Source organism: Oncorhynchus tshawytscha, linkage group LG06 (genome assembly GCF_018296145.1).
Source record: "Oncorhynchus tshawytscha isolate Ot180627B linkage group LG06, Otsh_v2.0, whole genome shotgun sequence".
Lineage (NCBI taxonomy): Eukaryota > Metazoa > Chordata > Actinopteri > Salmoniformes > Salmonidae > Oncorhynchus > Oncorhynchus tshawytscha.
In genome coordinates, this window is record NC_056434.1 from 68,646,671 (window position 1) to 68,673,356 (window position 26,686).

Consider the following 26,686-nt stretch of genomic DNA (forward strand, 5'->3'; position numbering starts at 1 on the left):
CGGATAAACCCAGTGTTAGGTAAGGAAGGTAATTTCTGGGAGTGGTGCTGTTGTCTTTCCCAGACAGCCTTCATTAGCTAATGGCCTTGTCCAGGACTAATCCATTCAGTCTCCCAGACATCCCTTTTCCAACCTAGACAGTACGTAGTGTAACACTCTGTGCCCCCTCTCTTTCACTCTCTCCCTCGTTTCTCTGTTTTCTCCTTATTCCATCTCTTTCACCTACCCAGAAACCATGCTTTGTTTCTGTTTGTCTTTTACCCTAGGCAGTGACATTGGAGATACTGTACATGCTCATGCCTTTCCCTGTTTGACTGCCCAATAGGCCTGTCATGACGCAATGTGATTTACTACAGCCTCCTTGAAAATAATTACCAACTAAATGATAACATTCATTCAAATAAAAACAATTATATGTTGAGACGCATAGGACAGTCCCATAACAAGTGTAAATAAAATGGTTGTCAATGCAATAAGTACTCTAATGGGTTCAAACTGGACATGTGAGTCTCCTCTTAAAGTCTCCTCCTTCATATTACTATAGTGTTTATGAGTGAGTGGGTGGGGTTCCTCTCTCTCTCTCTCTCTCTGTCTCTCTCTCTCTGACAGCTGGGGTGGTGGACCAAGGCTCTATGGTGGATCAGAGGAAGGGTCCTCCGCCCCCCCTCCCCCCGTCGGGGTGTTACCCCCTGTGCCAGCTGAGACAGCTCCCAGACCTTACGCCCTCATCAAATATTCAAAAGCACCAAAACACAGGGACCCCCTTCATCCCCCTGGAGAGTACCCTACATCATGCAAAACATTTGAAATATAATGACAACCCTACAGTATACTCAGAACTGCATATTTAAGACTGGATGAAGGGGGAAGCACACACCCCTTTTCTTAATTTGCTCTCATGTGGACTGTAGAGATTTGAGAGTGCCAGTTCTTGAGGCTCTGTCAGATAAATCTCCTTCAAACTTGCTTTTATAGATGCCGGGGCTGTGTAGTTCTGACAGATGAAGCTGTAAACTGATTTGACATATACTGATGAATTCCTCAAAGCTATCCTGTTTCATTAATTGAAGGACCATTATGCAAAAACTTGCACAGCCTGTGATTTCTACACTCAGAGTCAAATCCCAAAGCTCTCATGTGGCTTATTACGACAATGTGTCAAAACATCAATTCCTCCAGCAGTTCTCTTTATCTCTTTGCATGCCCACTGGGCACAAACTGGTTGAATCAACATTTGTCAACATTTGTCAACGTATTGTGATGTTGAATCTATGTTTGAAACACATTTGGATTTGCAAAAAGGTACCAACCAGAACTGTTTTCATATCATTTCCACCAGCGTTGCAAACATTGAAATTAGGGTAAAACTTCAATTTAAATACAATAACTTAACCTGACTAACAGGTTGTTACATCAATCTAATTTCGACGTAATCATACAAACTATGTATACGTTGAAATTGCATAGAAAATTCCACATAGAGTGGTTAAAAATGTGTGTGGAAATTGCAACACAATTCATGTCATGCGTGTAAATATATTGAACGTGCTACATCAGATCTACGCCACATATTCATCATATTTTATGTATTTTATATTTTTGATGTTGACATTTTTGCATATTCTCACTGTTTAATCAATGTCTGTTTTTCATCCTATATTCAATATACTTAGGTGGTTGAAATGATGTTGAATTTCATATTTGATTAGACATATTTGATTTGACTTTGTTTAAATGTTGATTGAAAATGGTATGTTTGAATCAATGTCACTGTCTCAATGTCATGCCATCAACCTAAATAAACAGATACACCTATATTGAAATAAGTCACAGTCGAACGATTCCACCCTGAACAGTGACTACTACTGGTATATGAGGGGTATACGATGGGTAATGTGGAATCTAGTGGAATCTAGTCAAGCAAAGTCTTGACCTGACTCTTTTTTTTTGTTGGAGTGAGGGGTTTTGGATCGATGGCGTTATCTGGGAGATCCGTTTGACATCCATGAATATCATAGATGCTTTGGATAAGGTTGCGTCAGTGAGGATAACAAGAAGTGGGCTTGTTTTGTTTGATTGTGTGTCCGAGGAGTAGAAGGAGCTTTTGCAACTGAAAAATATATCGGATTGGAATGTGTTGTGTGTGTGTAACAGATTGCCTATCAAGGGGGTTATCTCTGGAGTGGCGCTAGACGTGAGTTCAAAGGATGTAGCTGAAAAGGTAGATGCCGTGATTGGTGCACGCCGACTGACCCGATTGGTTGATAGAGTGAGCCCACTCCATCCATTCTTCCTTCACATATACAGTATATTTGGGTTATGTGAGATACCCTGTAAGAACCTATGTGCCCAAACATATGCAGTGTAATAAATGTAAACCATTTGTATGTAGACAGGAAGAGTATCGTATGCCAGTTGAGGCGAAATGCTGCAATTGTGGTGGTGAGCATGTGCACAAATTCATGAAGTGCCCTGTTAGGGTGCAGGAGACCAAGGTGACAAGAGTAAGGGCTATCCAGCATATCTCCTATCCGGAGGTGGTGAAGAGTGGAAGAAGGGAGTAACATTGAAGAAACCATGGTAGTTGGATTAGAAAAAACTGCAAATGTTACTCGCCAACAGGACCCCTGACATGTTAAAATGGTGGACTTTGCACTGTTTATTGCATTGGTTTGTCACGTTCGTTGTGACGAGGAGACCAAGGCGCTGCGTGATGAGAATACATTCCTCTTAATAAAAGGAAGAACACTTAAACAAACTAACAAAACGACCGTGACGCTATAAACACTGGTGCTGACACAGGCAACTAATACATAGACAATAACCCACAGATAAACCAAGGAATATGGCTACCTAAATATGGTTCCCAATCAGAGACAATGATAAACAGCTGCCTCTGATTGAGAACCAATCCAGGCAAACATAGACATATAAACCTCTAGACTAGAAAAAACCCTAGACAATACAACAACAAAAAAACACACCACCCTTGTCACACCCTGACCAAACCAAATAATAAAGTAAACAAAGATAACTAAGGTCAGGGCGTGACAGCACCCCCCGCCCCCCCAGACTCCCGGCCGCAGACTCCCAGCTTTGGTTCTGGACGCCGCCCCCCTTCTTTACACTGAGGGCTGGGGACTGTCGCTGGAGACCCCGGGCTGTGGACCGTCGCTGGAGACCCCGGGCTAAGGACCCGTCGTGGGAGGTTCCGGACTGTGGCCCGTCGTGGGAGGTTCCGGACTGTGGCCCGTCGTGGGAGGCTCCGGACTGTGGCCCGTCGTTGGAGGTTCCGGTCTGTGGCCCGTCGTTGGAGGTTCCGGACTGGGTACTGTCGCCGGACGCTCTGGACTGGGTACTGTCGCCGGACCCTCTGGACTGGGTACTGTCGCCGGACGCTCTGGACTGGGTACTGTCGCCGTGGGTTAAACACTGGTGCTGACACAGGCAACTAATACATGTGTACCCACAAAACTGCAATGTGAAGACGCTGAAAATCACAGAAGCCAGTGAAGTCGAAATCTCCAAGAGAAACTGAAAGAGAACTACATTCAAATCATTTAAAACTGGTATGTTAAAACATACAGAACATTGACAGTTTGTACATTCAGTTTACTTGGAATCTTTTTTATTCTGTATATTGTGTGTTTAGAATTGCATGAGGAATGTACCTCCCACCTCCAGCCACTACTGCCTCCAAGTTATGTAAATATGATAGCCTGCATTACTAATCGACCCCTTTTCCATAGCCACTGAACAACCACCTTGCCTTTTGATTGACAGGGAGACAATTTTAACGTATTACTTTATGTGATCCTTTCAAATATCCAAGCGTGTGGCTAGTGAGAAGGTAGCCTTAATTATCAGGAAAAGGTCTACCCAAAGCCCACCAAAATATGCCTTGACTCACCAGAAAACCTGTGCCTCTGCTACCAAGAAGCAAAAGGCTAAACGCAGCACAAGCTGCATTTGAGAAAAGTATTCTAATTGTAAAAACAATTGGCATGATGTTATCCAATCTTTAATTGCAGAGAATCATCTTGGTCTCTCACGTGGCTTAACAACGAAGCATGAAGGCTTGAGGTCTCATTCGGCCTTCTTAATTGAGGGATCCCCCTCACCAAATCAGACCTCTTTCCTGTGACAGACACAAGTATGAAACTCTCCATTTAGAATGTTATATTTGGATGTGGATCAATCTAAAATACCTTGTTTCAGAATACATTTTTAAAATGTGACCTTTTAAAGGAAAGTCGCCCTACTCTGGTTGAGGAATTTGACTTCAACCTGAACGAGACAGAGGAAGATTTACTAAAGGTAGAAGAGCAGATAACGGAGAATGATTTTTGAAAAATACATGGTGAGAAATGAAATGTTTCATTGGTATGAGTTGAATTACATTGTTTTGCCATGTAGTACTGGATGAAAAAATCCTGTACATGTGTGACGCATTAGTTTCCTTTTATAAAATGACAGCTCAAATCTCAAAGCTTGAGTGAAGGGAGCAATGCACCGGTAAACTACTCCCATATTTGTTTAACTTTCAAATGAGGTCATGCTGTGTTGCTTGTAAAGTACATATTTTGTGTTGTATACAGAATCCTGACGAACGGCCTCATGTCAACGATGAATATGAAAGGAAACCATGGGAAGGGGGCTTTTTAGGACCTTTAGCAGCTTCATTATTAGGTACAGAATCCAAATCATGACATTTGAATAACATCTCTACCTAATATGTTTTCCCCCTTTACAGCAGGTGTGAGTCTTGGCAAATCAAAGACTACAGGCGATGTCAACCTGCCTGAAATATGCACCTGACCGCAAGGGGGGCAGTGGGAAGGCCTATGAGTAATGGGAAGAAAGAGTTCCTAAGAAGTTAAAAGCAGCAAAGCTTCTTCCAACTGTGTCTCTTCTTGGGGTTTATTGTATTTTTTACATTTGTGTTTCCAGAAGGTTTTTTGGGGCTTGTACATCTATTGAGGTGCAATACACTTTCATTTAAACTTCTCTTGACTTTGACAAAGAAAAATTGCATAACAGTTTTTACATGGACAAAGGTTTACACAATTCTGTTCCAAATTACTGCTCTAATTGTGATAGACATAATTTGTATGGAAGCAACAACTACTGCTGAGACTCAGTAGATGTTGGAGGATACATTGGTAGAAGGTATTTGACTACGGATTTTCAGTGCTCAATCACTGGCCCTTGCTGATGACTGTTAAATCCCTGACACTGCACTGACCCCTTCCTTTAGGCCTCCGTGACCTCTGCTCCTCATCCTAAAGCTTCTTAAATCCTACCCAAGGTGAATCCATTCATTTAAACCCTCTCTCCATGTTCATTCAATTTCATGCTGGTTCACGCTTGTTCACTCTCCCCACCTCTCCACTTACATCCTATATTCCATAACTCCTCACAATTTCGTTTCTCTGATGAGTGTAAAACCCGCCCACTCTGACACAAGCAACTGGGCAATTTCTTGAGGCATAAATTCTCATTAACTGTACAACATTGTAACGCTTGAAATTAATAGGCGGTTTCTCTCGCCTCCATGTTCAGAAAATCTCTCATTATAAGTATGTGAACATCCCAAAGGAGAAGGAACAACAGAGGAAGCTAGAGGGACTCATGGTTCAATATGAAGCATGTACCGTATATTAATCAGACAGTTAGCTGAGCCTGACTTGCATTAAATCGTCTGTATCAATGAAACTGGAACATTGTCAATTAGATCACAAACACCCTCTGCTCATTAAAAGCTACTGCTGCCCACACATGCTTTTCTTTTCTCTCATAGAAAAGCCTCCTCATGTCTCTTCAACATTTGAGGTCTAGTCTTATAGCTTATTCATAGATTGTGTGAAATTGCATGCAATTTAGTAGGTTGAGCATCACAATGTACAGTATGTCAACATCAGTCCACAAGTGCTTGTTATTACAGTAATAACATTTGATCACTCTTCTTCTTGCACTTGTTTGTGTGGGAATGTTATTCGTTCCAGGTCCAAGGTCTGATGAGGACAATGGCAACAAACAGTGTGGCATATTTCATGTCCAAATCATTCCAAAGTGTCTGAAATTGATTGTGTAGCTCAAAGCTACAGTACATGGCCATAGCTAGAGCTGACAAGAGCTCTTCAATACACTTCTGCGTGAGAAGATCACAGGCCAAACAGGTGAAACTGTGGATAATGATGATTTTCAGTGGACACCTGAGCCCTGTTGTAAACCCTTTACAATTGTAGCCTTATTTAATCAACTGCGTTTTACATATGCAAACATCTGCTGTCTCTTCTGGCCATGGTTCTTGTGATGGATCATTCAGCCCAAACCCCACCGTCTTATGTCAGGGTGACAGTCGTCTGCTCCGTCGATTGAGCGATTGCACGTTGCGTACTAATGATTCCACCTGTCAGAAGACAATGCCCAAATCCAAGTTTCTTATAACAAACTGAAACTGTGGGGATGCTACTATTGCTAACAACCGTGATGAGAGTGGTGTGGGTTGCCGTTGGTCTTGTTGATGTTTGCCATTTTTAACAGACTGAAAAAATGTCCTTATCGGCTGCTCTATAAATGAGGTGTAAATGTTCATGTCAAACTTGTACTTGCTTGTATATTCAGTCGTCATCACTCACTTAAAGGCACGGCCTGATTTACAGAACGCAATGGAAGTGTGGTTATTTGCACTTGCAAATCACCTGAATTCACTGATTATTTGGTTCTGGTCTTGTGACTCAGAACCAAATACTGCATGCGAGATAAATGTTTAAGATGAAAGGGTAGGTTGTGCGATTATGAATAAACAACATCACAAGGGACCAAAATGAATTGGTTTTAAGTTACTGCTAACAAATTGACCAAGTCCTGTTGCTTAAGGATGCTCGACGCCACCTGCCTTTTCACCTTTTAACTCCTCCCCTCAACTCTCCTCAATCTGTGTCGCTCAAAAGGAGACAGATACTGTCCAAATAAAAGACTGCCAGGTCTACAGCCTAGTTGCAACTGCAATATCGACTACAAGGACCTGAATACTACCAACTGCTCTCACATGGTCCTCTCTCCTCTCAACCAGAGCACATCAGTTTCATCAAGGCAAATCCATGTCTCCTCGGGTCTCTTTTGGCAAATCGTACAGAATGAGACATCACTGGTTCTTTTGGTCTTGTTGTTCATGACTCTTTTCCTCTTCTCTGTGATGGTGAACAGCTACCTGCTGATCGCGCTGAAGAGCTCAGATAGCTTCTCCTGGCGGCGTCGCTATACTCTGCTGAAGAATCTGATCGTCAGTGACCTGTTGCTGTCTCTCACTCTGTCGCCCATCGTGCTCCGCTGCCTGTTGACCAGGCACACACTGGTGTTTGGAGGCTGGTACCTTTTGCAGGTCACTGTCTGTAGCACAGGCATCCTATGCTCTCTGCTCACTCTGACCCTCATGGCCATGGAGCGTTTCATCTTTATATGCCTCGGCCTCCGTTACATGGTCATCTTGACTTCCAGGCGACTACGTCTGGCCATAGTGCTGACCTGGGTGCTTTCAGTGACCGTAGCTGTTGTCCAAGTGGGTCTTCTACTCTCTGGACAGACCTCTTTTGGCAGAACCATTCCAGGGCTACTATGCGATCGCATAATCATGGATAAACTACCTGGCCTTCACTGGGCAATGAAGATGTTCCACGCAGTCACTATCATTGTTGTACTTCTCGTCTGCATCTTGACCTTCTCCATCTGCTACAGACGCATGTACCAAGCGGCCCGCAGAGCCGTGGAACCCTTCCACTCTGACAATAATCTCGCCCGTCACACCATCACCTTCTATTTCTTTATGTTCTTCCTGCAGCTGCTGCCCATCATGGGGAATATAGCCAGATTGGTGCTAAGGAAAGCCATGTCCATGACACCTCCTGATAATTTGTCACTGGCGGAGCACTTAATGTTTTTAACTGCGTTAGTGGCGTTCATGGTACCACCATGCATCAACCCACTTGCCTACGGTATTCGGAACATGGAGGTACGGCACACACTGGCACAGCTGTTCAGACTGCAGCAGAGGAGGCTGGGAGAAGTGGCCTAATCCTCCCAGTTTACTTTATTGAATCTCCTTGAGGAAAAGTGCAGAGGGAGAGGTGGGACAGCTAGTGTGTCTTGAGGATAAAAGTTGTACTTTCCAGAACCTCCCCCATGATATCTACCTTTACCATGTACAGTCAGGTCTGTAATTATTGGCACCCTTGATAAAGATGGGTAAAAAAGACTGCATAAAATAAAGAATACAAATACTGAGCTAAAATGTATGCTCAAAACAAATGGGGAAACTATCTTATTTTATACTAGTACAATTGCTCAGAGAAAGAGGTATTGTTTAACAAATAATAAAAACATGTTTTTTTAAACTTTAAATGGGGAAGGGTGGTATGAGGGGTTTTCTGGTTGCTAGGGGGGTGGGAAGGGGTGGAAAACATGGTTTCCAGGTGGGTGGTTGGGGGAGACATGTATTGTAGGATGGGTAGGGTTGGATTAATGAGGTGGGTGGTTGGGGGAGACATGTATTGTAGGATGGGTGGGGTTGGGGTAATGAGGTGGGTGGTTGGAGGAGACATGTATTGTAGGATGGGTGGGGTTGGAGTAATGAGGTGGGTGGTTCGGGGGAGACATGTATTGTAGGATGGGTGGGGTTGGAGTAATGAGGTGGGTGGTTGGGGGAGACATGTATTGTAGGATGGGTGGGGTTGGAGTAATGAGGTGGGTGGTTGGGGGAGACATGTATTGTAGGATGGGTGGGGTTGGAGTAATGAGGTGGGAGGTTGGGGGAGACATGTATTGTAGGATGAGGTGGAGGTTGGGGGAGACATGTATTGTAGGATGAGGTGGGGGTTGGGGGGAGACATGTATTGTAGGATGGGTGGGGTTGGAGTAATGAGGTGGGAGGTTGGGGGAGACATGTATTGTAGGATGGGTGGGGTTGGAGTAATGAGGTGGGAGGTTGGGGGAGACATGTATTGTAGGATGGGTGGGGTTGGGTAATGAGGTGGGTGGTTGGGGGAGACATGTATTGTAGGATGGGTGGGGTTGGAGTAATGAGGTGGGTGGTTGGGGGAGACATGTATTGTAGGATGGGTGGGGTTGGAGTAATGAGGTGGGAGGTTGGGGGAGACATGTATTGTAGGATGGGTGGGGTTGAGGTAATGAGGTGGGTGGTTGGGGGAGACATGTATTGTAGGATGGGTGGGGTTGGAGTAATGAGGTGGGAGGTTGGGGGAGACATGTATTGTAGGATGGGTGGGGTTGAGGTAATGAGGTGGGTGGTTGGGGGAGACATGTATTGTAGGATGGGTGGGATTGGAGTAATGAGGTGGGAGGTTGGGGGAGACATGTATTGTAGGATGGGTGGGGTTGAGGTAATGAGGTGGTTGGTTGGGGGAGACATGTATTGTAGGATGGGTGGGGTTGGGGTAATGAGGTGGGTGGTTGGGGGAGACATGTATTGTAGGATGGGTGGGGTTGGGGTAATGAGGTGGGTGGTTGGGGGAGACATGTATTGTAGGATGGGTGGGGTTGGGGTAATGAGGTGGGAGGTTGGGGAAACATGTATTGTAGGATGGGTAGGGTTGGATTAATGAGGTGGGTGGTTGGGGGAGACATGTATTGTAGGATGGGTGGGGTTGGGGTAATGAGGTGGGTGGTTGGGGGAGACATGTATTGTAGGATGGGTGGGGTTGGAGTAATGAGGTGGGTGGTTGGGGGAGACATGTATTGTAGGATGGGTGGGGTTGGAGTAATGAGGTGGGTGGTTGGGGGAGACATGTATTGTAGGATGGGTGGGGTTGGAGTAATGAGGTGGGTGGTTGGGGGAGACATGTATTGTAGGATGGGTGGGGTTGGAGTAATGAGGTGGGAGGTTGGGGAGACATGTATTGTAGGATGGGTGGGGTTGGAGTAATGAGGTGGGAGGTTGGGGGAGACATGTATTGTAGGATGGGTGGGGTTGGAGTAATGAGGTGGGTGGTTGGGGAGACATATATTGTAGGATGGGTGGGGTTGGAGTAATGAGGTGGGTGGTTGGGGGAGACATGTATTGTAGGATGGGTGGGGTTGGAGTAATGAGGTGGGTGGTTGGGGGAGACATGTATTGTAGGATGGGTGGGGTTGGAGTAATGAGGTGGGAGGTTGGGGGAGACATGTATTGTAGGATGGGTGGGGTTGGAGTAATGAGGTGGGAGGTTGGGGGAGACATGTATTGTAGGATGGGTGGGGTTGGAGTAATGAGGTGGGTGGTTGGGGGAGACATATATTGTAGGATGGGTGGGGTTGGAGTAATGAGGTGGGTGGTTGGGGGAGACATGTATTGTAGGATGGGTGGGGTTGGAGTAATGAGGTGGGTGGTTGGGGGAGACATGTATTGTAGGATGGGTGGGGTTGGAGTAATGAGGTGGGAGGTTGGGGGAGACATGTATTGTAGGATGGGTGGGGTTGGAGTAATGAGGTGGGAGGTTGGGGAGACATGTATTGTAGGATGGGTGGGGTTGGAGTAATGAGGTGGGTGGTTGGGGGAGACATATATTGTAGGATGGGTGGGGTTGGAGTAATGAGGTGGGTGGTTGGGGGAGACATGTATTGTAGGATGGGTGTGGTTGGAGTAATGAGGTGGGAGGTTGGGGGAGACATGTATTGTAGGATGGGTGGGGTTGAGGTAATGAGGTGGGTGGTTGGGGGAGACATGTATTGTAGGATGGGTGGGGTTGGAGTAATGAGGTGGGAGGTTGGGGGAGACATGTATTGTAGGATGGGTGGGGTTGGAGTAATGAGGTGGGTGGTTGGGGGAGACATGTATTGTAGGATGGGTGGGGTTGGAGTAATGAGGTGGGTGGTTGGGGGAGACATGTATTGTAGGATGGGTGGGGTTGGAGTAATGAGGTGGGAGGTTGGGGGAGACATGTATTGTAGGATGGGTGGGGTTGGAGTAATGAGGTGGGTGGTTGGGGGAGACATATATTGTAGGATGGGTGGGGTTGGAGTAATGAGGTGGGTGGTTGGGGGAGACATGTATTGTAGGATGGGTGTGGTTGGAGTAATGAGGTGGGAGGTTGGGGGAGACATGTATTGTAGGATGGGTGGGGTTGAGGTAATGAGGTGGGTGGTTGGGGGAGACATGTATTGTAGGATGGGTGGGGTTGGAGTAATGAGGTGGGAGGTTGGGGGAGACATGTATTGTAGGATGGGTGGGGTTGAGGTAATGAGGTGGGTGGTTGGGGAGACATGTATTGTAGGATGGGTGGGGTTGGAGTAATGAGGTGGGAGGTTGGGGAGACATGTATTGTAGGATGGGTGGGGTTGAGGTAATGAGGTGGTTGGTTGGGGGAGACATGTATTGTAGGATGGGTGGGGTTGAGGTAATGAGGTGGGTGGTTGGGGGAGACATGTATTGTAGGATGGGTGGGGTTGAGGTAATGAGGTGGGTGGTTGGGGGAGACATGTATTGTAGGATGGGTGGGGTTGGAGTAATGAGGTGGGAGGTTGGGGGAGACATGTATTGTAGGATGGGTGGGGTTGGGGTAATGAGGTGGTTGGTTGGGGGAGACATGTGTTGTAGGATGGGTGGGGTTGGGGTAATGAGGTGGGTGGTTGGGGGAGACATGTATTGTAGGATGGGTGGGGTTAGGTAATGAGGTGGGTGGTTGGGGGAGACATGTATTGTAGGATGGGTGGGGTTGGGGTAATGAGGTGGGAGGTTGGGGGAGACATGTGTTGTAGGATGGGTGGGGTTGGGGTAATGAGGTGGGTGGTTGGGGGAGACATGTATTGTAGGATGGGTGGGGTTGGAGTAATGAGGTGGGAGGTTGGGGAGACATGTGTTGTAGGATGGGTGGGGTTGGAGTAATGAGGTGGGTGGTTGGGGGGAGACATGTATTGTAGGATGGGTAGGGTGGGAGTAATGAGGTGGGAGGTTGAGGATAGAGGCTCACTTTGTTTTTCTCTTACATAGCTAGTCAATTTATTCTTCTTTTTGGCTCTGTGATGCTCAGTAACTATACCATTATATGCATTTGTGCATTGTGCATGTAGCCCACAAGAAATGCAAAAAATTATAAAGATTTGGTCACACAAAAAGAAGATAGAGGTCAAACTTATTGGCACCCCTGTGTTCAGTACTCTACCATGCTCCGAGTATAACGACACTGAGCCTTTTTCTGAAATGTTTTGTGAGATTGGAGAACTCATAGGGAAGGATCTTAGACCATCCCTCCATACAGAGTCTTTCCAGATCCTTGATGTCTCTCTGCTCTAATGGACTGCCCTCTTCAATTCAAACCACAGGTTTTCAATGGGGTTCAATTCCGGGGAGACTGAGATGGTGTGCGTGGCCAAATAGCTCTATTTTCATGTCATCTGAACATAGCATCGCTTCCGTTCCAAGTACCAATGCCATTTATCAAACTCCAAGTGGTGCTGTGGTCAGATGACATGAAAATAGATCTCTTTGGCCATGCACACCAGTGGTGAGTTTGGCATTGAAAATGAGAAGCATATGCAGAAAAGTACCTCATACCTATGGTTAAAATATGGTGGTAGATCTTTGATGTTATGTGGCTATTTTGCTTCCATCATGAACTTAATCAAGTATGAGGACATTTTAGACAAAAAACCTGGGCTAGGTTTCCTAAAAGCGTCATAGCACTAAGAGCATCTTAATTCCATTAAAAATAAACGGACTAAAGATGATCTTAGTGCTACAATGTTTTAGGGAAACCTAGCCCAGATTGCCTCTGCCTGGAGGCTGACACTTGGCCATAAGTAGATCTTCCAGCAAGACAATAACCCCAAGCACTAATCAAAATTCTCAGTAAAATGTTTAATTGACCACAAAATCAATATTTTGCAATGGCCAGCTCAGTCTCCGGACTTGAACACCATTAGAAACCTGCGGTTTGAATTGATGAGTTCGGTCTGTAAGAGCAGACAAAGGATATCAAGGATCTGGAAAGATTCTGTATGAAGGAATGTTGTAAGATCCCTCCCAACATGAAAAAGGATCAGTGTCGTTATCCTCGCAATTGGAAGGTGCTAGAGTATTGAAAACAGGGGTGCCAATAATTTTGACCGCTATCTTTGAAAAAAATAAATATTACTTGTTAAACAAAATCTCTTTCTCAGAACAATTATATTAGTGTACAATTATATATATATTTTTTAATTCAGTATAGTATTTGTATGGTTTATTTTATAAAGTATTTTTTGAACATCTTTATCAAGGGTGCCAATAATTATGGACTGGGCCATACAGTAAGCCTTTACTTGGACCCTCCATCATAAACCCTACAGCTATGACAGCTGATGACAGCTAATGACAAGAAACTTGAAAAGTGCATGAGAGTCAGCCCCAGAATTTGTTTTGGGGGAGGCACCAGGGGAGATTGGCGGAGTCAGGTAGGAGACCTGAGCCAACTCCCCATGCTTACCGGGTGGAGCGTCGTACTGGTCAGGCACCGTGTTATGTGGTGGAGAGCACGGTGTCTCCAGTGCACGTTCACAGCCCGGTACGTTACATCGCAGCTCCTCGAATCGACCGGGCTAGAGTGGGCATTGAGCCAGGAGGGATGAAGCCGGCTCAGCGCATCTGGTCTCCAGTGCGTCTCATCGGCCCGGGTTATACGGCACCAGCCCTACGCACGGTGTCCCCGGTTCGCCAGCACAGCCCAGTGCGGCCTGTTCCAACTCTCCGCACTTGCCGGGCTACAGGGGGTATCCAGCCAGGACGGGTTGTGCAGGCTCGTTGCTCGGGACCTCCAGTGCGCCTCCACGGCCCAGTGCATCCGGTGCACCGGCCAAGGAAGAGGCCACCTGTAGGTCTCCCAAGGCTGGTGAGTCCTGTGCATGTTCCCAGAACCAAGCCGCCCTCCTGTCCGGAGCTGCCAGAGCCGCCCTCCTGTCCGGAGCTGCCAGAGCCGCCCTCCTGTCCGGAGCTGCCAGAGCCGCCCTCCTGTCCGGAGCTGCCAGAACCGCCCGTCAGTCCGGAGCTGCCAGAGCCGCCCGTCAGTCCGGAGCTGCCAGAGCCGCCCGTCAGTCCGGAGCTGCCAGAGTCGCCCTTCACTCCGGAGCTGACAGATTCGCAGCCCCTCAGTCCAGACGCTCCCTTCAGTCCAGAGGCGCCCTTCAGTCCAGTGGCGCCCTCTACGAGGGTCTTCAGTCCGGGGCCCGCTGCGAGAGTCCCCAAGACTGAAGAGAGTGGGGCAAGACTGAAGTGGAGCGGGGTCCACGTCCCGCACCCGAGCCGCCGCCGTAAAGAAGGCCCACCCGGACCCTCCCCTTTAGAGTCCGCACCTTTGGAGGGGGGTACTGTCACGCCCTGGCCATAGAGAGGCTTTTGGGGGTAGATGCTTTCTGTTTTGTGTTTTTCACCTTACAGGACTGTTTTGTGTCGTTCACTGTCTTTGTTGTTTTTTTGTCATTCAGTGTTCAGTTTATTTAATTAAATTTACTATGAACACTTACCACGCTGCGTGTTGGTCCGATGATTCCTATTCCTCATCATCAGATGAAGAGGAGAGCCGTTACAGTTTCTTTGTTTGAAGCCAGTGAACCCATCTCTCAGGCACACTACAGAGGTGAGAGGCTGAGAAGGCAGAGCTGACCTTAGCAACGGCCGGCCACCCCCTCCCCGCGAGGTCACTAGTCAATATGCACATTTACAGAGAGTTCAGAGGGATTCAGACATACCTGGGTGCAAAACTGAACAAGACAGTACAGGTTAAAGGTCATCATGCAGCTGTAGAGGCAGCAACGTCATCCTGACAAACACAAAATCAACACTAGAACAGAACAGGCATTCCTTAGCTACCAATTCAAATGACCCTGCACTTAAACATTCCTTCAATTAACAGACAGTACACAGTAAGATTATTTCCCACTATGTGTACATCTGCAAATGGTTAGCACCAAAAACATTACTGCATCATTACTGGGGCTGTGACTGGGAAATGGGGCCAGCAACTCCATGTAGGTTCCGGTTTACCAATAAAGTGTTAACTTTCTTAGAGCTTTTTCCATACGAACAGTCTTGTAATTGACAGGCCATCTCCGTTCTGGTCAGCTCCGTTCTGGTTGGTAGGCAGGGGGTCGGGGTCGGTGAACATTGACAACAGTGTGAAGGGCAGGCACTTGACACTGAGATTGACAGCCATGCTTGATGTAATAAACATTCCATTGTTTGTCAACATTTTAAGTACATAATCTCAATCTATAGTTTGTTGTATCATTAGGCCACAAGCGATGTCATACTTTTGCCAAATACTGTGGTTCACAAAGGCATCATCTACATCAAGCTATCAAAGGCCCGATGCCTGTCTATGACAGCCATATACCACAAGACAAGTGTTTCCTGTTCCGAATCAACTTATATGAATTATTTTAATTACACTGAAATGTTGGGGTTGTGTTACAACTTGACATATCACTTGTTCCTGGCATGGATGATAATAACCTCAGGATAGAATCACTACGAGCTCTGGAATTCTTCTTTATTATATATATTTTTTCGATATGCAAAAAAAGTGTGATTACTTGTGTTTAAAGAGAGATGGGAAAAGAAGGGTAAACTGCTTAGCCAACAAATCAGAAAGAATGCTCAAATAGAAAATGATTGATTGATTTCCGATTAGAATCCTCACAAAATCCTCACAAATCTTCCTGAGAGCGTCTTTATTTGTAAGTGTGTGTGTGTGTGTGTGTGTGTGTGTGTGTGTGTGTGTGTGTGTGTGTGTGTGTGTGTGTGTGTGTGTGTGTGTGTGTGTGTGTGTGTGTGTGATCCTAAAATGATCCTCCGAAATTGTTGCAACCCCTTTTATTGGCCTGTTCAACCTCTCTTTCGTATCGTCTGAGATCCCTAAAGATTGGAAAGCTGCCACGGTCATCCCCCTCTTCAAAGGGGGAGACACTCTAGACCCAAGCTGTCATAGACCGATACAGTGGGGCAAAAAAGTATTTAGTCAGCCACTAATTGTGCAAGTTCTCCCACTTAAAAAGATGAGAGAGGCCTGTAATTTTCATCATAGGTACACTTCAACTATGACAGACAAAATGAGAAAAAAAATCCAGAAAATCACATTGTAGGATTTTTAATGAATTTATTTGCAAATTATGGTGGTTTAACTTATGGTGGTATAACAAATTAAAGTATAACTTTCTATTTTTGTATAATGTATATAATATAATCTCAATCCTCCATTGGAAATATATTGAAATCATACAAATATAGATAATAAAAGATACAATTTTAAGTTGACACAACACAATCACTTCAGATGATGTGAAAGAGGGTCTAAGCTTCAACAAATGTGAATAGAAAAAATGTCACGCCTTGGTGTTAGTATTTTGTGTTTCCTTTAATTATTTGTTCAGGCCAGGGTGTGACATGGGTTTATTGTGTTGTCGTATTGGGGTTTTTGTAGGCATTGGGTTTGTGGCTGATTAGGGGTGTGTCTAGCATAGGCTTGGCTGCCTGAGGCGGTTCTCAATCAGAGTCAGGTGATTCTCGTTGTCTCTGATTGGGAACCATATTTAGGTAGCCTGGGTTTCACTGTGTATTTTGTGGGTGATTGTTCCTGTCTCTGTGTAGTGTTCACCAGATAGGCTGTAATTAGGTTTTCACGTTTCGTTTGTTGTTTTTGTATTTATTTAGTTATTTCATGTATCGCTATTTTTTTCATTAAAGAACATGAGTAACCACCACGCTGCATTTTGGTCCGACTCTCCTTCAACAGACGAACGCCGTTACAAAAAAATCACAGTTTACAGGCTTTTAGATAATTTTACGTTTAAAGGTGTAGAAAATGACAAATGTTCTTAAAACCTTTTTTTTCAGAAATGATCAAATAATTTTGATGAAGACATGGATGTTTCATGGTATAATAAGGAATTATCATGGTCCACACACACCAACACAGTCGTGAATAAGCCACAACAATACCTCTTCCCCCCCCAGGAGGCTGAAAAGATTTGGCATGGGCACTCAGACCTTCAAAAAGTTCTACAGCTGCACCATTGCGAGCATCTTGACTGTCTGCATCACTGCTTGGTATGGCAACTGCTTTGCATCCAACTACAAGGCTTTACAAGAGGGTAGTTACAGAGGGTAGTTACAGAGGGTAGTGCGTACGGCCCAGTACATCACTGGGGCCAAGCTCTCTGCCTTCCTCTATATCAGGCGGTTTCAGAGTCAAGTCATAGACTGCTCTCACTGCACCCGCACGGAAAGCGGTACCAATGTACCAAGTCTGGAACCAACAGAACCCTGAAAAGATTCTACCCCCAAGCCATAAGACTGTTAAATAGTTAACCAATAAATACCTGGATATTCTGCATTGACCCTTTTTGCAACTCTTTTGACACATCACATATGCTGCTGCTACTGTTGATTATCTATCCTGTTGCCTCGTCACTTTATCCCTAGCTATGTACATATCTAATTCAATTACCCTGTACCCCTGCACATCAACTCGGTACTGGTACCCCGTGTTTGTAGCAAAGTTATCGTTACTAATTGTGTATTTATTCCTTGTTATTTTTTATGTCTTTTTTAATCATTTCTCTTTTTTTTCTTTCTGCATGGTTGGAAAGTAAACATTTTACTGTTAGTTTACACCTGTTGTTTACGAAGCATGTGACAAACAAAATTAGATTTGACAGTATGGTGGGGTATGCAAAATGGGTCAACTTTGAGCACCTTTATCTCCTGAATGTTTTGGCATTCATGTCCAAAAGGTCATTTTCTGACTTCTTCCACGGGCAAACATGTGTAACGGATGTGAAATGGCTAGCTTAGTTAGCGGTGGTGCGCGCTAAATAGTGTTTCAATCGGTGACGTCACTTGCTCTGAGACCTTGAAGTAGTAGTTCCCCTTGCTCTGCAAGGGCCGTGGCTTTTGTGGAGCGATTGGGTAACGATGCTTCGTGGGTGACTGTTGTTGATGTGTGCAGAGGGTCCCTGGTTCACGCCCGGGTATGGGAGAGGCGACGGTCTAAAGTTATACTGTTACACATGCATAGAAAGTTTTGATGAAATCATGCTGTCAAAGATGATTAAATTCAAATGGATTAACCCTTAACATCCATGAGATTTGTGTGTCATCTCCTGAAGATTCCCCTCTCTGTATTGGGAGTTGAGGTGAGTTCACCTGACATAACTATCAACACTAATATCTGCTGAGTTTGCAGCTTTGATACATCGTGCCTGGAGAGATGTCCCAATGTTTGGACTTGCCCTACATTCTAACAAAATGTCACACTGCCATATTGGGGAGTCTACGTATTTCTCTTTGCATGCCTACCTTTCCATTGGATACTCCAGGTAACCTTGAGGCAGAATGTGTATAATTTAGAATGTGCCAATGGCAGTAAATTATTGCAGCCCATGGGCAAGAATGCAAAAGCTCAAGAAGGATCTTAAAATTGGTCATCTATAAATTGGAAGGGCAGGTTATGTACCTCCTTTGATACAATATTATTACACAAATATAATTTAGTTATTAAAGGGGTAATCCGCAGTAAACAATAAAGTGGCCACCTGCCACTGTTTTGGTAAAGAGCTGAGGGATTGGGCTGGAGAAATGTGTCTCAAGTTCATACAGAGCCATGGATGCAAGGACTGACCATCCATTATATCAAACTTATAGTTGTATTCATATTCTGAGGCTATACAATGTTTGTTTACAATTACATTGTTTACAAATAATGGTCAAACAAGCTTATATTTTTAGTTCTGATGGGGTATGACAGTTGAACTAAGCTCATGAGACTTCAAGAATCAATGAGTATATAATTTATCAAAGTCCAAAAATGGAAGTACCAATCGCATTTTGCCGCTTTAGATACATTTAAAATGTGCAGCTCATTAGACGACAGAAAACTACAAACGCTTTACGTTAATCTTTCGTAATGTGTTGTCACAACATAGTCATTACTACAGTAACAGCAATATACGACCAAAGATGGCGCCCCACGTTTGTCTCTTGTGAGGAAATGTTGTTAGAGAAAATACTATTTCACGTATCTAGGCAGTTTTGCGATAGTTTATTGTGAAAGCAAGATATTACATTTATATTTTCGCTATTTACGTGTGATAATTGTATTGTGCAAGCCGCAATGGCGATGCAAGGTGGGACTGCACTTCAGGAGAAGGTCAGTCGGATGTTGAGCAGAAAGCATAAAAAGCCCGTTCTGAAACCCAACAAGCCGCTTGTTCTGAAAGATGAGGTCGCCAACAGGAAAATTAAGAAAGGGGGTAAGGCTTTTCTGTTAAAGGCTTCCAAACTAACCCGTGTAATGACATGTTCTATCCAGTGGACACGGCTGTAGACCTAACACAGCCAACAGCCCAGTACATTTAGTTAGCTAATTGCACGTTTTGTTATTTATTGCTTTACGATTTGTACTGAACGACACGTTTCCCCTAAACGGTGCGCACCGTTCTTCAACAGTCTTGAGGTACGTTTGCTAGCGGTTGGCAAGGTGTGATCTTATCAATATGGGTGTGAATGACTATTTTAAATCGCAACCTCGTGCAGCACACAGAACACACGATCGTCCTCTGGCCCATCATAATCACGTCGTTCTTCAACTGGGGTGTATTCATTCCGCCAAACATTGGCAACTAAAACGAGTTTCTATTTGAGAAATGCGGGTAGGTTCCTCCCCGTTTCATTTGCTTCTGTTTAAGAAACGTTTTGGAACATAATAGGCGGAATTAATTTCCTCTGGTCGTGCTGTTCAGTACAGCATAGTTTCGGTGGAATTGAACATTGCACACTGTTCTGTCTACTGAACGTGCCCCAGCTCTCTACACTCTGATTGGTCGGCTGTGTTGACTGTTACATCTCTTATTTACAATGTGCATAAATGACACACTCCTGAAATCATTGTAGATCAGTCATCAGTATGCTGAATTAGTAGTACCTTATAATTTTGACAACAGCATTGGAAAGTGATTACACTGTTTTCCCACAGAGGCCACATGCGTCACAGAGATGTCCATGATGATGGCGTGCTGGAAGCAGAACAACTTCGTCGACACCCTCTGCTCCAATGAAATGCAGTCCTTCTATAAGTGTGTTGAGAAAGCCCAGGTATGTTGCTGCTACTCAGTGTACAGGAAATCCTTTTTCCAGGCTTATTGCACATACCCCTCACTCCCGACCCCCTGTTGTTTTAAACTAGGTCAGCACGGTTATGTTCTTTTATTAAACATTTTGCTAGGAGACAAGGGCCAAGGTAATGAGACAGCACGGGTAACATAATTTTCTCTGCCGTTAACTGTCTTGAGTCATAACCAAACTCTCCCCCTGCCCAGTTTCCTTTAGGGTCTTCCCTCCTGTTTCGCTTTTTATTTGTGTCAGGGCTAATTTCCCCTCAGCTGAGGTGCCCAGCTACTGCATGCTATTTTAGTGCCGCACAGATGGATAACAAGTTATTAGCTTAATTACGCTTTCAGTTTAGTGTCTACAAGTAGTAATACATTATTTATAAATGTGAATAAATACACTATATTTACAAAAGTATGTGGACACCACTTCAAATGGGTGGATTCGGCTATTTCAGCCACACCCGTTGCTGACAGGTATATAAAATCAAGCACACAACCATGCAATCTCCATAGACAAACATTGGCAATAGAATGTTCTCGCTGAAGAGCTCAGTGACTTCAACGTGGCACCATCATAGGATGACAACTTTTCAACAAGTCAGTTCATCAAATTTCTGCTCTGCTAGAGCTGCCCCGGTCAACTGTAAGTGCTGTTATTGTGAAGTGGAAACATATAAGAGCTACAATGGCTAAGCCGGGAAGTGGTAGGCCACACAAGTTCACAGAACAAAAATTGTCTGTCCTCGTGCAACACCCACTACCGAGTTTCAAACTGCTTCTGGAAGCAACGTCAGCACAATACCTGTTTGTTGGGAGCCTCATGACATGGGTTTCCGTGGCCGAGCAGCCGCACTCAAGCAACTAAGATCACCATGAGCAATTCCAAGTGTCGGCTGGAGTGGTGTAAAGCTCGCCGCCATTGGACTCTGGAGCAGTGGAAACACGTTCTCTGGAGTGATGAATCACACTGACATCTGGCAGTCCGACGGACGAATCTGGGTTTGGCAGATACCAGAAGAATGCAACCTGCCCGAATGCATAGTACCAACTGTCAAGTTTGGTGGGGGAGGAATAATGGTCTGGGGGTGTTTTTAATGGTTCGGACTCGGCCCCTATGTGAAGGGAAATCTTAACGCTACAGCATACAATGACATTCTGCTTCCAACTTTATTGCAACAGTCTGGGGAAGGCCCTTTCCTGTTTCAGCATGACAATGCCCCTGTGCACAAAGTGAGGTCCATACATAAATGGTTTGTTAAGATCGGTGTGGACGAACCTGACTGGCCTGCACAGAGCCCTGGCCTCAGATGAAGATGGTGCCGACGGATATGGCAGCATCTCGACTCGCTCTTAGGAAACTTTTCAGTATTTTGTTTTTTTTATGTACTCTTTTTTACATTATTATCTCAGGAAATGTTTTGTGTCATAAAATACAGCCGGGAAGAACTATTGCATATTAGAGTGGCGGTAACTCACCAGAACTGTAAGCATTACGACCTGGAATAAGACTCCCTGGAGAAGATTTTTGTTCACTCTCCCCAGAGCAATTTAACTTATTCCAGAGGCCGACCCAAAACATCGCCTGCGGAGGAGAGGCACTCGAGGCGGCCTGCTGGTTCGACTTAGGAGGTGCGCACACCACCCACCGCTTCCGAGTATATTACTCGCTAATGTTCAGTCTTTGGATAACAAAGTTGAAGAGCAAGGATTTATTTCCAGAGAGTCATCGGGGCCTGTAACATACTTTGTTTCACGGAAACATGGCTCTCTCGGGATACTCTGTCGGAGTCGTTAAAGCCAGCAAGATTCTCAGTACATCACGCAGACCGGAATAAATAGGGAAGGGTGGAGGGGTGTGTTTCATGATTAACGACTCATGGTGTAATTCTAGGAACATACAGGAACTCAAGTCATTTTGTTCACCCGACCTAGAATACCTCGCAATTAAATGCCGACCATATTATCTCCCAAGAGAATTCTCCAACGTCATTGCCAAGGCCGTTTACATCCCACCTCAAGCCGAAACCTCGACGACTCTCAAGCAACTTCATGCAAACTGTAAACCACATATCCTGAGGCTGCATTTATTGAAGCTGGGGATTTTAACAAAGAAAATCTGAGGACTAGGCTGCCGAAGCTCTATCCACATATTGACTGTTCGACTCGTGCTACTAAGACTCTTGACCATTGCTATTCAAACTTGTGGCCCTCCTTTCGGCAAATCTGACCACGACTCCATCTTGCTCCTCCCATCCTATAGGCAGAAACTCAAACAGGAAGTGCCCGTGCTTCATACTATTCAATGCTGGTCTGACCAATCAGAATCCACGTTTCAGGATTGTTTTGATCACATGGACTGGGATATGTTCTGGGTAGCTTGCGAAAATAATCGCATACACAGATAAGGTGACTGAGTTTATAAGGAAGTGTATAGGAGATGTAGTACTCACGGTGACTATTAAAACCTACCCTAACCAGAAACCGTGGATAGATGGTAGCATTCATGCAAAACTGAAAGCGCGAACCACCACATTTAACAATCGCAAGGTGACTGGTAATATGGCAGAATATCAACAGTGTAGTTATTCACGCCGCAAGGCAATCAAGCAAGCTTAACGTCAGTATAAAGATAATCACGGACTACAACAGGAAAACCAGCCACATCGCAGAGACCGACATCTTGCTTCCGGACAGGCTAAATACATTTTTTGCACGCTTTCAGGATAACCCAGTGCCGCCGACGGCCCACTACCAAAGACTGTGGGCTCTCCTTCTCCATGTCCGACGTGAGTAAAACGTTTAAACGCGTTAACCCTCGCAAGGCTGCCGGCCCTGACGGCATCCCTAGCCGCATCCTCAGAGCATGCGCAGACCAGCGGGCATATTCAATCTCTCCCAATCCCAGTCTGCTGTCCCCACATGTTTCAAGATGGCCACCAATGTTCCTGTACCCAAGAAGGCAAAGGTAACTGAACTTAATGACTATCGCCCTGTAGCACTCACCTCTGTCATCATGAAGTACTTTGAGAGACTAGTCAAGGATCATATCACCTCTACCTTACCTGCCACCCTAGACCCATTTCAATTTGCTTACCGCCCCAATAGACCCACATATGATACAATCGCCATCCCTCTACACACTGCCCTATCCCACCTGGACACGAGGAATACCTATGTAAGAATGCTTTTTATTGACTACAGCTCAGCATTCAACACCATAGTACCCTCCAAGCTCATCATTAAGCTTAAGGCCCTGGGTCTGAACCCCACCCTGTGCAACTTTGTCCTGGATTTCCTGATGGGCCGTCCCCAGGTGGTGAAGGTAGGAAACATTACCTCCACTCCGCTTATCCTCAACACTGGGGCCCCACAAGGGTGCGTGTTCAGCACCCTTCTGTACTCCCTGTTCACCCATGACTGCATGGCCAAGCACGCCTCCAACACAATCATCAAGTTTGCAGACGACACAACAGTAGTAGGCTTGATTACCAACAATGACGAGACAGCCTACAGGGATGAGGTGAGGGCTCTGGGAGTGTGGTGCCTGGAAAACAATCTCACTCAACGTCAACAAAACAAAGGAGAAGATTGTGGACTTCAAGAAACAGCAGAGGGTGCACCCCCTTCTCCACTGCGGTCCCGTCAATGTAGATAAGGTGGAAAGCTTCAAGTTCCTTGGCGTACGCATCACTGACAAACTGAAATGGACCACCCACACAGACAGTATGGTAAAGAAGGTGCAACCGAGCCTCTTCAACCTCAGGAGGCTACATAAATTTGTCTTGTCACCTAAAACCCTCACAAACCTTTACAGATACACTGTTTTCTATACTATTCTACTGTATCTTAGTCCGCTCCGCTCTGACATCACTCATTCATATGTATAGTCTTAATTCATTCCTAATTATATCTGTGTGTATTGGGTATATGTTGTGTAATTTGTTAGATATTACTGCACTGCCGGAGCTAGAAGCACAAGCATTTTGTTTCACATGCAATAACATCTGCTAATCACGTGTATGTGACCAATTAAAATGTGATTTTAATTTGAACCCCATCCAACACCATTGGGATGAATTTGAACGCCGACCAAGAGCCAGTCCTAATCGCCCAACATCAGTGCCCGACCTCACTAATGCTCTTGTGGCTGAATGGAAGCAAGTCCCCACAGCAATGTTCCAGCATCTAGTGTAAAGCCTTCCCAGAAGAGTGGAAGCTGTTATTGCAGCAAGGGGGGGACCAACTCCATATTAATGCCCATGAATTTGGAATGATATGTTCGATGAGCTGATGTCCACATACGTTTGGTCATGTAGTGTATCTCAAGCCGATTATGTTTTTAAATGAATTAGTATTTGTATTTATTATGGATCCCCATTACCTGCTGCCAAGGCAACAGCTACTCTTTCAGGGATCCAGCAAAATTAAGGCAGTTATAAAAGTTTTAAAACATTACATATATCTATAACACAAAATCCAGTATTGAATGAGGCAAAACATTTTCTTCAGGTTTTTTCTTTCAATGTATTTCCTTACAGATTGCAGTGAAAAACAAATCGGAGCAACACACCATCGGCCAGAGTGGACGCCTTCAACCCAAACAAGCTACTATCCTGCTGAAAAGATACCCCAACTTACACGTAGAAATCTAGGACTACTCCCAGCCCTACTACTACGATGTATTAATTGACAAAGGTTGTGGGCCGGAGAATCTTAACCACCCTGCCCACTGTCCTCTGTTATCATGCTTGGCCTTTGTGGCCAACTGAGGTCTCTGCTAGTTCTTACGGTAAAGAGGAAGTCTCTTAGATCACAGAAACATCACCAACGTTCCACGAATGCTAGACGTGATTCATCAACTAAGTGGATTTATTGTGCTGCAGATGCACTTCTTGTGCTTGCCATGTTAAATTGAGTACGCTGTTATAGGTCATCATATAAAACAGTACCATTAAAATGGCTTCAGTCACAAAAGAAGATTCCTACGAATATGTAACTTCACTCACTGTCTAGTATTTTGAAGAGCATTTTCATTACGGTTCATTTCAGTTATTGCTATATTATTGCATGGCTTTTTAAGATGCCCTATTAATTTACATTTCTCAAATAACGATCAAGGACATTTGTTTTCATAACTTGACATGATATTGTGTGTGTGCCCTGGATGAAATATAGTGTGACTGACTGTTATCTCAGTGTCCTGAGTTGACTCCCATAAAATGTATTTCCCTTTAAAAATGATCTAAATAAATCCATACTGCACAGACAGTGGTTGCTAACGATATTAAGATATTAGTGACCTCTGCAGTATTTAATTATGGTTATTTTGTTGCATTTCCTCTGGAGTGCACCACCACCGGACATTCACCTCAATAGGATACCTATTTTGAGTTTCCAATGGATCACTCAAATGTAATTTGAAACACTCCTGATATAGTTGAACTGCCTAGCTGTTCTGTATTATTGGCCAATTTGCCAGATAGGATTACATGCCAGGAAGCAAAGCCCATTGCAGGTCATAGTCTTATAGGTATTGGAAATCATATTAAGATGACTGAGGTACCAAGATAATATCTCAGTGACCGACTAATGTCTACTGGAATATCAGCTCCAGTTTCCATTACCTTATAATTCACTCCTTTTTATAACTCACTCCTTATAATTCAAGTCCTTTTTATTCAGGCAATGGTTTTTATTTTGTGCTAATTAAGTTTGAAGTCTGTCAGCGTTGGGATGTTGGATACACTGTCTTATGTCTGCCATCCAGGTAACTGCTAAATCCTCTATCAGATCTTGGAGGGTCCTCATTATAAAAAGAGAAAAGTTGCCATCTCGCTCCACCCACGCTGCCCCCCATTTCCTTGCCTATTTATTTCCTGCTAAGCGTGCATACTGAAATGGAAATGCTTTCCTTTGTCATCAGCACTCGTGCAGATGGGTTTGATCAAACCACCACAAAATAGTAATTCACTCTAGGGCTGAGTCCGACCTGAGTTAAGCTTGCATAAATGGAGCGCAATTCCCTCATGAACTTTTCTCTATATGCGTATTCTGAGCTTGAATTTAAGCAGGAGAATAGAATGCTATTCACCTGCTGTTCATTTGGGTGGAGATCAAATTAATAAAGGTGTGGTGGAGGTGTCTATAGATACGCAGTATTCTGACCGTGACTTAATTCCCCCACCTTACACACAAGGAAACCATGAATAAGGTCTAGTGAACCTACCGGTTCCATGTAGAAAAAGCATCTACCTAATTTTTTTAGACTGAAATAACACCATTCTCCATGCACTAATTTACAACTTGATAAGAGCTAGGTAAATTAGTAATATGTTTGGGTAAGGGAATTGTAAATATAAATAACTTGATTTAGATCTATACCAAACAAAAATATAAACGTAACATGTAAAGTGTTGATCCCATGTTTCATGAGCTGAAATAAAAGATCCCAGAAATGCTCCACACCCACAAAAAGCTTATTTCTCTCAAGTTTAGTGCACAAATTTGTTTACATCCCTGTTAGTGAGCATTTATTTTTTGCCAAACTAAT

The 26,686-nt window shown here is 44.6% G+C and overlaps 2 protein-coding genes across 2 annotated transcripts; both read left to right on the plus strand.

Moving 5' to 3' along the window:
* The first annotated feature begins 7,177 nt into the window (after positions 1-7,177).
* Positions 7,178-8,077, plus strand: LOC112253526 (olfactory receptor 7C2-like). Its single transcript, XM_024425473.1, has one exon. The coding sequence runs from the start codon at positions 7,178-7,180 to the stop codon at positions 8,075-8,077; it is 900 nt and encodes a 299-aa protein (XP_024281241.1).
* Positions 8,078-18,956: 10,879 nt separating this feature from the next.
* On the plus strand, positions 18,957-25,980 carry chchd1 (coiled-coil-helix-coiled-coil-helix domain containing 1). The gene is made up of 3 exons (XM_024424779.2): positions 18,957-19,278; positions 20,001-20,119; positions 24,675-25,980. Exons 1-3 carry the CDS (start codon positions 19,140-19,142, stop codon positions 24,786-24,788), a joined length of 372 nt encoding a protein of 123 aa, XP_024280547.1. The 5' UTR covers positions 18,957-19,139; the 3' UTR covers positions 24,789-25,980.
* The last annotated feature ends 706 nt before the right edge of the window (positions 25,981-26,686 follow it).